We start from the raw sequence: 13,503 nt of genomic DNA on the forward strand, positions 1-13,503 counted from the left end.
ACGAGATTAGATTAATTTTCGTCGGCGACCTGTGTAACTTTATACCTCAATGCATTATGCACTTGCTATTCTCTTCTATTGGAGTGTTTTTTTTCTAGCGCTGGTGAACTGTTCAAGTCACCTAAATCACTTAATCTACTCATCTACAACTCTAATCTATTTTTTTTCCCACCCAACTAAGCAAGGGCTAGTGACACTCATATTTCATGACACTCACTGTTTACTTAATGGCATTTATTCAATATATATGGATAAAGGGGTGACCTTCGAAATGTACTTTGAGAGAATACACATTTCAAAGTTACCTGTTATGAATAGAGCAGACTGACTAAATATGATGAGTAAAATATTCCTTTGTTGGCGAACCAAGTTTGGATAATTGTCCAACAAACGTTAGTTTTAAATTTAATCTCAGGATTATTAAATCAATCATATAAAAGAAATCACACCAACAGAACATTATCGTTATACAAAAATGTTGATAGATGTATTGTTTACATTGTATCAATGGGCTAGACCTGACCTGACCCTATGAACCTGACCCAGGGGCACCTCAAACTAGATTAAGCGATGAGCTTTTATCTTGAAGGTTCTCTGAATGTATTTCCGGTAGCTTCCCAAAGCTCGTGAAGACTATATATTCCTAGGTTCCGGTTTCAGTCACGAACCATCACCAAAATGGCGAAGATCGCCAAAACACACGAAGGTAAATTAAATTGCTTCAAATTCCACTACACAGCATCACACACCACCATCAATAACGCATTTACGGACTGTCGTACAGTGATTCACCGGAAAAAAATATTTTATTGTATTATGATGTCGTATTTTGCAAACAACTACCAAAGAGGCCTTGCTACGACACAACGCGGACTTGAGCCTTAGATAATGGCGCTCACGGCTAAGCTATGTAGCTAGCGTCACGCCGCCCCATTTAGTTAGCATATATCTGCAAACCGACCGTAAAGTTTTGATATTCATCGTTGGTCAATTCTGTCATTAGATATATTCAATGAAACGCGATTACATTGTCGTGTGTAACTCCCCTAATAGGTGGTTAAAATTGCACATCCGCGTTTAACACCCTCGACGACATGTTCACGTTAATGTTACAGGATGGTTGTGTTCCCCGATATAACTTGATGTCCCAGTCAATAATAAATCGTACTCTATTCAAGTTATTCACCAAGTATGTACACATCATGGTTGTTTAACTAGTGCCGTTTGCGAACATAAATTATTGGTCAACATTGTGCGTTTTGTACGTTTGTTTTATTTATTTATTTATTGTTAGGTAATATCGCGAATATCTTTTTAATAGCGTTCATTTTGGGGTTTGGTCATTTTCATCGGGACGCTAAGGAACATGGATGTGTAGACATTAGCGACAATAATTGTGAACATTTTCTGACTGGTGTATGCTTTGTTCTGTCTCAGACATTGAGGCCCAGATCCTGGAGATCCAGGGGATGAAGGCCGCCCTGCTGGAGGAGGGAGAGCAGGGTGTGGGACTGGACTCCACTGGCTTCTTTGACCAGGAGATCTACGGGGGCAGCGACAGCCGCTTCACGGGATATGTCACGTCTATTGCTGCAAATGAACAAGAAGATGTACGACATTTATTTATTGCCATCATAACGTCTTCTGAAAATAATTGCAAACATTTGTGTGGTATTTGTATTGTATATATATATATATATATATATATATATATATATATATATATATATATATATATATATATATAAAAAAAACCACAGACTGCTTGAAACCTCATTCATCTTACCTTTTTGTAAATAAAATAATCACCCAGCCAGGTCTAGAACACATCCTGATCAGAGTTGTTTTTGTTTCAGAATTTCCTGTTGAGCTTGACTGCTCCTTTTCTGTCTGTATACGAGCTAGGAGTGTCGGCCACTTTGGCCTGACCTGACTAGACTCTTGTTTCCTTTCTCTTAATTGCAGGATGATGAGGAAGATTCATCGACCAGTTTATTGGGTCAAAAGAAGCCTGGGTACCATGCCCCGGTGGCCATACTTAACGCCATTCCCCAGTCAGAGGAACAGGTAAGCTTTTATGATTAAAATATATGTGACCGGAACTTCAAAGCGTTCAATGCCAAAGCTTAACAGTAATAAATAGTTGAAGCACTATATTTGAACCTGCATGACCATTCCCATGAACGTACAGGCCAAGCTATAGTGCAAAAGTATACAATAACTTGTTATAACTGGGGTCTCTTGGTTCTTCCCCAAGCTTCTCTTTTAAATGCAAGTTACATTATCTTTTTCTGTCAAATACACCACCCAATTTTACCACATTTTGTATTTACTCATACATTTAGTAAATCCTGTGAACTAGGTGCGATCATCAGGATATACTTGTAGCTTTTTACACATCCGAAATCAGGGAAATATGCACATGCACATTCGTAACAGACGATGGCACAATGAGCCTCAATTTCGACACGATGCGACAAATGCCCTGTTTGGATGGAATGTTTGGTCATTTATAAAGGTAAAAGTAATAATTAGTTGACCATGGCAGCCCGTTTCAGGCCCCATTTCATGCGAGTGCTTGTCTTCAGCTTTTAGAAGTAGGCACCAAGCTCAAATCTAGTTGTCACTTGGTTGACAAGTTTCTTGGTGGAAGCTGGGAGTACAAAGTAAACACCTAGCATTCCTAAATTTGCTGGATTTGACTGTTTGGCAGCCAAAAAAATCTGGTTAATGTATTGGAACAATCGCTTTGCCGGTAGGTTTTCACTATCTGGCAGGTGAAGATAAATAATTCTAAGTTATTTTGGATCCTTTTAATTGGTGCTACAACAAGGACTGTCCCCTAAAAGTTGACTGGTCTAATCGTCGTTCATAAAGCCCAGAGCTTGAATTAACTTAGTCTACATCTATCAGTGGGGAACTAATGGGACAATCGGTGGGTCTAATGTTGGTAACTGAATACTGAATAGCCGGAACAATGGCGGTTTAAGAATCACTAGCCCCATGGTCGAACTTCAGAGTATGCCTTTCTTATGGCTTTAGACAACTTTATGGCTGAGTGTGAATATTTCTTTAATATCAATCCATTAGAACATTGCGTCTCACTTATGTTGTGGTTGGAATTGACCATTGATCTATCACGACTGTCACTTGAACTTGCAGTAAACGAGCATCATAACGCTCCTTAAAACTGGTAACTTTCTATTCAGATAATTTTGGTCGTATTTAAAAGCCTTCATTTATTGAATCAATACTAACATGTTGCTCCTGTTTCTCCCGTGCAGTATGACCCCTTCGCAGAGCATCGTCCTGCGAAGATTGCAGACCGGGAGGACGAATACAAGGGACGCCGAAGACAGATGATCATCTCCCCGGAGCGACTCGACCCTTTTGCAGACGGTAAATTCCACCACTCCTCTTTTGTCTTCATCTTCCTCCCATTTCCTCCCCCTTTTCATGTTGTTGATTTCTTTATGGTCTCAATTGGTCCCTTTTTGCCGCTCAACCCTTCGACTGAAATGCAATTACTTGCTCCCCAGACGTGGTTCCTTCCCTGTGGTCAATCCTCTGGTTTAGAAGCATTTTGGTCAACTCTGACATTTCCACTTAATTCTAGGAGAAACTTATGGCGGAAAATTTGTTCGTTTTGGCATGAAAAGACTTTGCACCCATGTGTGGGACCCAATGATCACTGTAGGGCTGGCTCACCTTTTTTGAGGGGAGGTTATTGGGTGTCCTCTGATGGAGGGTTATTTCACCTATCAAAGCGTGGGTTGCAGATCGATTGTTTTTGGGTTGAAGGGTTAATAGACCCATGTGGCTATCAGGCAGGATCCTCTTATAAAAATCATGACTTGGCAACCGGTATGTTAGGCTTTGAACATCATATTAGAGGCAGGTTCAATTGTATACACGTCTGTGTGTATAAATACGTACACACGTCACAGATGTAAAGCTGTGTATGGCTCATTAAATGACAAAAGCCAACCCAACATATACAGGCATCAACCAAATGATTTCTTCTGGCTTGTGGTCCCTGACCTTATGGCAGTGTAATCAAACTAGAGTTCACTGTCTCCTAATTCCTTTGAGTATTAAAAAAAAAAAGAAGGCAGAACGCCCCTAATTTAAACGTAACGAGTCACCAGTTAAGCCTAGCTAGGGCTCACCTGAAGCCTGCATGTAGACTTTTATATTTATTCAAGATGTTGTGTTTAGTTTTATTTTTCAACTCCCTGTAAGATAGAAATATTTGATCAAGAAAATTGTACCACAATGCCACAGGCCCATACTAACTGTCCTTAATTTCTCTCCTACAGCAGTACTGCTTTGCCAGTCCTGTACTGCACTCTGTTAAGGGTGCAGCAACTCATCCTGTGTAGGTTATGGTGAACACACAAGTGTGCACTTTTCAGTTTGGTCAGGGTCTACTGCTGCTGTGGGGACACAAAGCAGCCCAACAATGATAAACTTAAGCCCCAAAGTTATTGTTTTATCATATATAATTTTTGTTATATATATCCCCCATTTGGACATCTCCTAGTGATATGAAAGAAGTGTGATTTTTAACCATTACTTTTTAACTTGAACAATATTGTCACAGTATTTATGTCTGGACAGTTGGGCCGTCCCCCTTTTTGTATCTCCTGAAGTAGCCTCCGATCAAAAGTTTTTAGTGGCCCCCGAAAAACCTCAATCATTTAGCTTTAAAAAATAAAAATAAATGATGAGTAATTTGGCAGCTGGATCCCAGTCTAACTTTAATTGCACCCCTGTAGATTGAGGCCAAGCTCCAGGATTCTCTCTATATTTGAGTGCCGTAAATCAATGCAACACAGGTGGTATACTTATGTGTGTGAGTTCCTACCCTTTCCAAAGTGTTACTAATGGTAAAGAGAAATTTTCTAGGCTTCTTTTCTGCCGGTTGAAGTCTGACTGCAGAAGGACCCTTGGCACTGAAAGTGTACGTATTCTGGAGAGCACAGCCCAGGACCCCTGCATCAGTGATGGCTTTACCTTCTCCTTAAACGAACACAGAGCAACCACAGCTCATCTATGTATCTGCTTGTTTTTTTTTTTCTTCCCTAAGACTGCTATGTCTGTATGTAAGAAAGAGAGGAAACGTTTGTATCTGTAGGGCTTTTTTTTTTTCATTGTGATTCACATGTAAAGCCAACGGAAAGTAATGATCTATTCATTTGGTTTTAGAGTCAGGGTTAGCTGGCTGTGTATTGTGCTTGCTGTGTTTCTACGACAGTTGGTCCCAAGTCCACAGCCTAACGTATGTCCGGTTTTGTTGTTGGTGCTCTTTCGCGCAGGGGGCAAAACGCCAGACCCAAAGATGCAAGTGAGGTCGTACATGGACGTCATGAAGGAGCAGCACCTGACCAAAGAGGAGGTTTGTTCTTGACTGTCTTATCCAAACTGTAGAAGTCAGGTTTACATCAAGGAAAATACCAAAATATCGATGACCTGTGAATTGAATGTGGCTGTATGCTTGCCCTCCTCCAGAAAGACATCCGACAGCAGATGGCAGAGAAGGCGAAAACGGGGGACCTGAAGGCAGTGAATGGCTCCGCCGCCGCCGCCGCAGCCAAGCGTAAACGTCGTTGGGACCAGACGGCTGAAGCGAACCAAACACCCACCAACACCACGCCCAAGAAGATGTCCAGCTGGGACCAGGCGGACTCCACCGCAGAGGTGACTGGCCTGATCTAATCAAATCAGAACAATTGCTTGATCCATGCAGGAACAAGGGATGGGGGTTTTGTTTTCTTGCTCTGGACTTTATTGGGTCGTGGTATATACTTGTACTACTTTCAAAAGATTGCAACAGTCGAATATCTTTTTGTCTTGCAGCAAACACCAGGGCATACCCCTGCACACACCCCCTCCAACAGTCGCTGGGACGAGACCCCCGGTCGGGCCAAAGGCAGCGAGACTCCAGGCGCCACCCCTAGCACTCGCATGTGGGACCCCACTCCGAGCCACACACCGGCCGGCGCTGCCACCCCCGGGAGGGACACCCCGGGCCACGCTACGCCCGGCCACGGAGGAGCCACGGGCAGCGTCCGCAAAAACCGCTGGGACGAAACCCCCAAGACGGAGCGCGAGACCCCCGGGCACGGGAGTGGATGGGCCGACACCCCCCGCACAGACCGTGGAGACGAGTCGGTGGGGGAGACGCCCACCCCAGGCGCCAGTAAGAGGAAGTCGCGTTGGGACGAGACGCCCGCCAGTCAGATGGGATCCTCAACCCCAATGCTCACCCCGGGGAAGACGCCCATTGGAACACCGGCCATGAACATGGCAACCCCCACACCAGGTAAACCAAAGTTTCAGTCCTCCGTCTGTGGAAGCTGTGGTTATTACGGGCTGTGTCTTATGCCTTATTGTGTTGTCTCCAGGTCACCTGATGAGTATGACCCCAGAGCAGCTGCAAGCCTGGAGGTGGGAGAGAGAAATTGACGAAAGGAACAGGCCCCTTACGGATGAGGAGCTAGATGCCATGTTTCCAGAGGGCTACAAGGTACATTTTATTTAGAAATATCAATACAACTCCTTAAATGATACTGTGAAATACAATTAAAGTCTTATTTTTCTGTAACTTATTAAAACCTTTTTTTTCCCCATTTCTTTCTCCCGTAGGTGTTGCCTCCTCCAGCAGGCTACGTGCCCATCCGCACCCCGGCCCGCAAACTGTCTGCCACTCCCACTCCCATCGGGGGCATGACCGGCTTCCACATGCAGACGGAGGACCGCTCCATGAAGCAGATCAACGACCAGCCCTCCGGAAACCTCCCCTTCCTCAAGCCAGACGATATACAGTACTTCGACAAACTTCTTGTGAGTACTGCATCTTAATTTCAGCTCACAGATTGTGATCCAGACGTCTGTCATGTTAATTGGAGGTTCCTGATTTTAATTACATGGTTTTAATGCGTTCGCGTCAGGTGGAGGTGGACGAGTCCACGCTGAGCCCCGAGGAGCAGAAGGAGAGGAAGATCATGAAGCTCCTGCTGAAGATAAAGAACGGCACCCCCCCTATGAGAAAGGTCAGTGTCTCTCTTGAACGCTACACTTGAGACTCTGTAGTAAGCTATTGGTTATGCTGCTGTGTGCCTCAGCCAGAAACATGAAACGTTCATCATGCATGAGTCATTTACAATTCCCTAATGACGTTCTTTGGGTTTGCAGGCGGCGCTGCGACAGATCACAGACAAGGCTCGAGAGTTTGGAGCTGGCCCCCTCTTCAACCAGATCCTCCCTCTGCTCATGTCCCCCACCCTAGAGGACCAAGAGCGCCATCTGCTGGTCAAAGTCATCGACCGTATTCTCTACAAACTGGACGACCTGGTTCGACCCTATGTGCACAAGGTAGGTTATGAATCCTCTGAGGTTGTAAGTACAAAAAATCGGGGTACTTGTGGATGTTCTATAACTTTACTGATCTGAATTTGTTTCTACCAGATCCTGGTGGTGATTGAGCCCCTTCTGATTGATGAGGACTACTATGCCAGAGTGGAGGGCAGGGAAATCATCTCTAACTTGGCAAAGGTATGGAACAGTCATTCATCCCTCTTAATTCATGGTCCAGGTTCAATGTAATGTAAGAGGCCAACATGGTTTGTGCGAATCATTCTCGCCTGTTCGACCCCTCCATGGTCAGATCAGGGCTAGTACTTCGCTAGAGAGACGCCCACACGAGAGCTAGCAGAGAAGGCTCCCATGTCCCTCTGTTCTCACCCTGCACCCGTTGGCCACATTACACAAACCAGTATAACACTTGGCTACCATCATGTGATTCCATCACCGGAAGCGCGTACTATAACCAACCCTGCATATGGTATTCAATCCTTGCATCTGTATTAACCATTAATATTATTTCAACAACCCCCAAATGAAACCCTTTCTTCTCTGACCCGTTTTGCGTGCAGGCTGCCGGCCTGGCCACCATGATCTCCACCATGCGACCCGACATTGACAACATGGATGAGTACGTCAGAAACACTACCGCCAGGGCCTTCGCCGTGGTGGCGTCAGCCCTGGGCATCCCCTCGCTGCTGCCCTTCCTCAAAGCCGTGTGCAAGAGCAAAAAGTCCTGGCAGGCCCGACACACGGGCATCAAGATCGTGCAGCAAATCGCCATCCTCATGGGCTGCGCAATCCTGCCCCATCTCCGTAGCTTGGTCGAGATCATCGAGCACGGTGAGCGCCCGGGGCCCACCCAGCGGTGAAACAACAGATTGTCTCATAAAGGGCAATGTATGGTGATGCACTCTGGTATATACTGCGTGCCCTGACTGGCCTTGTGTTTGTGGTCCCAGGTCTGGTGGACGAGCAGCAGAAAGTCAGGACCATCAGCGCTCTGGCCATTGCTGCCCTGGCAGAGGCGGCCACTCCATACGGTATCGAGTCCTTCGACTCGGTCCTCAAGCCCCTCTGGAAGGGTATCAGACAGCACAGAGGAAAGGTAGCGTCAAAGCTCTCGAGGGACCTTATCAACCGTAGCCTTTTAGTGTTATAGGATGAACTGTTACAACTGGTCATAGAAATATGCAAGATCATCACCCAGCGCTAAGCCTGTGAGTGGCTATAGTGTGTATAATTGCTTGCTAAAGACTCTCCTCTTTGAGGGCTGTTGCTGTCAGGAGAATGGTTGGATGTGAGACCGCTATATTCTGCTGCCAGTATCGGACAAACGTTGCATCATTATTTGTATTTACCTTTCAACTGAGTGAAGACTACCGTTGACACCATTTCCTCTGCCTGTTTTCAGGGTCTGGCAGCCTTCCTGAAGGCTATTGGCTACCTGATCCCCTTGATGGATGCCGAGTACGCCAACTACTACACCAGGGAGGTGATGTTGATCCTCATCAGAGAGTTCCAGTCCCCCGATGAGGAAATGAAAAAGATTGTGCTCAAGGTAAGGTGGAGTATTCGATAATGACTGATTTGATGATCTGCGAATCATTCTCGCCTGTTCGACCCCTCCATGGTCAGATCAGGGCTAGTACTTCGCTAGAGAGACGCCCACACGAGAGCTAGCAGAGAAGGCTCCCATGTCCCTCTGTTCTCACCCTGCACCCGTTGGCCACAATTCTAGAGCCACTCCTGATGGCATGATGGTATATTTTTGTATTTTCCGGCTCTGACCTGAGCTTTTTGTCCTGTCCCCAGGTGGTGAAGCAGTGCTGTGGAACTGATGGTGTAGAGGCCAACTACATCAAGACAGAGATCCTGCCCCCCTTCTTCAAACACTTTTGGCAACACAGAATGGCTCTCGACAGACGTAACTACAGACAGGCAAGTTACAGTAAACCTTGATATAATAAACCTTGTATAAACTAAATTTATCTTGGAGAAAATGCACAAACTGAGTATTTTCATCCACGCTTTGTGAATGACCCCGGTCTGTTGTATTCCGTCCGCTCCAACAGCTGGTGGACACCACGGTGGAGCTGGCCAACAAGGTGGGCGCGGCGGAGATCATCTCGCGTATCGTGGATGACCTGAAGGACGAGGCGGAGCAGTACAGGAAGATGGTGATGGAGACCATTGAGAAGATCATGGGCAACCTGGGCGCCGCCGACATCGACCACAAGCTGGAGGAGCAGCTCATCGACGGCATCCTGTACGCCTTCCAGGAACAGACCACAGAAGTGAGTGTTATCTAATGCTCAGTAGCTGCCTTGGGGACAAGGACTATGCATTAGGTGCTTAATCATGTAAAGGGACCCGCATAGCTTTGATTTATCTTTTAAACAATTTTGGGCCTGTAGTTACTCTTTGGAACCATGCTGTGTGCACTTTCGGAAAGTGTGTAGCATCACTGCACTATACAGCCCAGGGTAAGCAGAGCCTTGTCACTCATTGCTGTGCCGTTCCCCCAGGATTCTGTGATGCTGAACGGTTTTGGCACCGTGGTGAATGCCCTGGGGAAGCGCGTGAAGCCATACCTGCCTCAGATCTGCGGTACCGTGCTGTGGCGTCTCAACAACAAGTCGGCCAAAGTACGGCAGCAGGCCGCCGACCTCATCTCTCGTACCGCCGTGGTCATGAAGACCTGTCAGGAGGTACGGCCCACTGTGACGAGGTTTGACTCTGAAGTCAGGAGAAGGTATGGTAGGAATTGTTTTCTGAACCTGTGTCATCTCCTTTGCAGGAGAAACTGATGGGTCACTTGGGAGTGGTGCTGTACGAGTACCTGGGAGAAGAGTATCCAGAGGTGCTGGGTAGCATCCTGGGAGCCCTGAAGGCCATCGTGAACGTCATCGGTACGTCCCATGCTGGTTCTCCCATCTCTCGTCATCTGTGGTTCATCGATGTCCCTCAAAGAAGTCCTCGTATAAAAATGACTCAGTCCTCTCCGTGGACATCTAGTGATGAGTGGCTCTGTCGTTCTAGGTATGCACAAGATGACTCCACCAATCAAAGACCTGCTCCCACGTCTGACGCCCATCCTAAAGAATAGGCACGAGAAGGTGCAGGAGAATTGTATTGACCTGGTGGGCCGAATTGCTGACCGGTAAGTGTGTTAAGGATTGAAAATGATGTGGCTGACTGATGAATGACCGTGAAGTCTGTCCTAAGGCCTCCCACTTGAAGAGGTCAATGTTAAGAACCCTGGGTTTCTGTTTTATAGTGGAGCAGAGTACGTATCTGCCAGGGAGTGGATGAGGATCTGCTTTGAGCTGCTGGAGCTGCTCAAGGCTCACAAGAAGGCCATCCGCAGAGCCACAGTCAACACCTTTGGTTACATCGCCAAGGCCATTGGGTGAGTGTGCAGAACCACACTAGCAGGCACTTGCCATCTAGATTAAGCCATTAGCTTCAAGTCATTGTTACTGACCTTACATGGCCCCACCTCCCACAGCCCCCATGATGTCCTCGCCACCCTGCTCAACAACCTGAAGGTGCAGGAGCGACAGAACCGTGTGTGCACCACCGTGGCCATCGCCATCGTCGCCGAGACTTGCTCTCCCTTCACCGTGCTGCCGGCGCTCATGAACGAGTACCGTGTGCCCGAACTTAACGTGCAGAATGGTGTTCTCAAGTCGCTGTCCTTCTTGTTTGAATACATCGGGGAGATGGGGAAGGACTACATCTACGCAGTCACGCCCCTGCTGGAGGATGCACTCATGGACAGGTATGGCCCTGGATTGCCTGAACTGACTAGCCTGTACTACCATGTTTAAGAATTGAAATGTGGGCTAACATGTTGCCTCCAATAGAAATGAAATTGCACAAATTGACCAGCACTAAGTCAGCTGTCCGGGTATCAGTGCCCGGTTCAGTGTTACAGTGCTGGGAGAGGAAGCCCTGTAACTGCGACGGTTCTGCCGCCTCTGTTTTAGAGCTGGCTCTGCCGAAGCGTTGCAGGGTTCGACCCAACGAGAGTGGCCTGCGCTGAAACCCAGCGGCTCAGGCCTAGTGTCGGGTCACACAAAAAAAAAAATAAAGGAGACGCGTTCCCCAAAACATTCAAAATTGTTACCAGCCAAGGCATCTCGTCAGGCCTTATGATATTTAATTGCAAAAAATAAAGTGCTGAGCGTTGTTCTGTTTTCCCCCCTTGGCAGAGACCTGGTCCACAGGCAGACGGCGAGCGCTGTGGTGCAGCACATGTCGCTGGGCGTCTATGGCTTTGGCTGCGAAGACTCCCTCAACCATCTGCTCAACTACGTGTGGCCCAATGTCTTTGAGACATCGCCCCACGTCATCCAGGCTGTCATGGGCGCCCTAGAGGGCCTGAGGGTAGCCATCGGGCCCTGCCGAATGCTCCAGTATTGCCTACAGGTAAGACCAAGAAGCCTGCTCATTGGCGGGGAATTGGATCTCAGAGCTAAAGCTTTTCAGTGGGCCAAGCTTCGCTGGCTGTACTTTACTGTAAAGTAACAATTTTGATGTTTGGTGAGCAAGTGTTGCTGTAGGGCGGTATTATGTAGTGCAGGTTCGGTCCAGGGGCGACCACAGCCTATACTTCTTATTTCATGGTCACGGTTCAACATCATGTAAGAGGACCACATGGTTCATGCGAATCATTCTCGCCTGTTCGACCCCTCCATGGTCAGATCAGGGCTAGTACTTCGCTAGAGAGACGCCCACACGAGAGCTAGCAGAGAAGGCTCCCTTGTCCCTCTGTTCTCACCCTGCACCCGTTGGCCACATTACACAGCCCAGGTTAAAGCTTGGCTACCAGTAGCACGTACTATAACAAACCGTGCATATGTCTGGTATTCAATGCTTGCATCTGAATTTACCTATTAACCCTTACTATTATTTGAAAATATTAAACCAATTTGTTCAACCACCCTTTCTTCTTTGACCCGTTTTGAGTGCCGGGTGCCGGCCTGGCCACCATGATCTGCCTTGGTTTTTCGTAATCCATAACGCTTTGTCTCTCCCAGGGTCTGTTCCACCCAGCCAGGAAAGTGAGGGACGTCTATTGGAAGATCTACAACTCCATCTACATCGGCTCCCAGGACGCCCTCATCGCCCACTACCCACAGGTGTACAACGATGAGAAGAACCCCTTTGTCCGCTGCGAGCTGGAATACGTCTTGTAAATAGAAACTCACTTCTCCTTTCGCTCCATCTGCCTCATTCCTATCCACTCGTCACCCGTCCCACAATACCCACCGTAGAATCCTGTTTGATATGGACATGATTCTCTTTTTAAATAGTTTGTCGACAATCCCATACAAAACTCTTCAGTATATGTTGCCTGGCACCTATATCTTTTTGTATTGGTTAAATTAATGGAATTAAGACAAAATTCATCTGTATGTATCTTGTTTTGAACATGTTTCTGTTTTCGGTAAGGAATGTCATATGAGGGCTTGAGGTAGCTATGGTTGAGCAATCATCCAATTATCCAGCATTGTCCAATTGTTTTTAAATATCCCAAGCTTTTTCTTCTGTGCATTGGTAGGCTTCTACTGGCTGCTCCCTCCATTAGACTTCCACACACTGTTCTTATGAGACTGTTGCTTTATTTGAATGAATAAAATCTGTACAAAATTGGGTTTTGACTGATTTATTTAACATAACTACCCACTTTTTCCGATGTTTCCAGGAATGATATACGTAGTTGCTCAGGAATCAATTAATAAATGCATAGAAACTTGAAGCTGGTCTTCCCTTGTACGTACATGGGGATTAACGTAGATGTGGCGTCCCTGACTGTCATTTACTTGACGGCTGACCTCTTAGAACGGACCAGGGTCAATAGGGTAATTTTTCTGTTCTATTTTAACGGGTGATGCATGACATTGCTTTGTCGACAGCAATGTGGAAATCCTTTTTCAGGATTGAGGTTTCATGAACGTGAAAAAGCATTCTCAATTCTGCATTCGGTATTCAACGTATGCCGGTTGTCTTGAGTGCCATCACGCCGATCCCATTGTCCCCCTTTACTCGGCCAAGACACAACATCCAGATAAGGAAAGGCCGTAGGGGTTGAGTGGGAGGCTGTTTCAGTGGCCTTGTTTAAAACAAGCT

The 13,503-nt window shown here is 46.6% G+C and overlaps 1 protein-coding gene and 2 non-coding genes across 7 annotated transcripts; all 3 read left to right on the forward strand.

Annotated features, from left to right (window-relative positions):
• Positions 1-597: 597 nt before the first annotated feature.
• sf3b1 (splicing factor 3b, subunit 1) lies at positions 598-13,251 on the forward strand. 5 transcript variants are annotated; one of them, XM_056579949.1, is made up of 24 exons: positions 598-706; positions 1,438-1,610; positions 1,966-2,067; positions 3,285-3,399; positions 5,319-5,398; positions 5,512-5,700; positions 5,860-6,325; positions 6,408-6,529; positions 6,649-6,846; positions 6,954-7,055; positions 7,198-7,377; positions 7,471-7,557; positions 7,938-8,208; positions 8,328-8,473; positions 8,780-8,926; positions 9,181-9,306; positions 9,441-9,662; positions 9,894-10,076; positions 10,166-10,277; positions 10,408-10,528; positions 10,646-10,777; positions 10,877-11,149; positions 11,583-11,799; positions 12,411-13,245. In XM_056579949.1, the coding sequence occupies exons 1-24, from the start codon at positions 679-681 to the stop codon at positions 12,567-12,569; spliced, it is 3,951 nt and encodes a 1,316-aa protein (XP_056435924.1). In that variant the 5' UTR covers positions 598-678; the 3' UTR covers positions 12,570-13,245. The 5 variants fall into 5 exon arrangements, with proteins under 5 accessions (XP_056435924.1, XP_056435928.1, XP_056435926.1 ...); XM_056579950.1 differs by lacking the exons at positions 598-706; positions 1,438-1,610; positions 1,966-2,067; positions 3,285-3,399 and adding an exon at positions 3,951-4,963 and having other exon boundaries at positions 12,411-13,251; XM_056579953.1 differs by lacking the exons at positions 5,512-5,700; positions 5,860-6,325; positions 6,408-6,529; ... (14 more) ...; positions 11,583-11,799; positions 12,411-13,245 and adding an exon at positions 4,909-4,963.
• LOC130373932 (small nucleolar RNA SNORA50) lies at positions 2,147-2,284 on the forward strand. Its single transcript, XR_008893571.1, has one exon. It is a non-coding gene; the product is annotated as a small nucleolar RNA SNORA50 (small nucleolar RNA).
• On the forward strand, positions 11,255-11,450 carry LOC130373927 (small nucleolar RNA SNORA74). The gene has a single exon (XR_008893567.1). It is a non-coding gene; the product is annotated as a small nucleolar RNA SNORA74 (small nucleolar RNA).
• Positions 13,252-13,503: the final 252 nt, after the last annotated feature.

This window comes from Gadus chalcogrammus, chromosome 20, assembly GCF_026213295.1.
Source record: "Gadus chalcogrammus isolate NIFS_2021 chromosome 20, NIFS_Gcha_1.0, whole genome shotgun sequence".
Classification (NCBI taxonomy): domain Eukaryota; kingdom Metazoa; phylum Chordata; class Actinopteri; order Gadiformes; family Gadidae; genus Gadus; species Gadus chalcogrammus.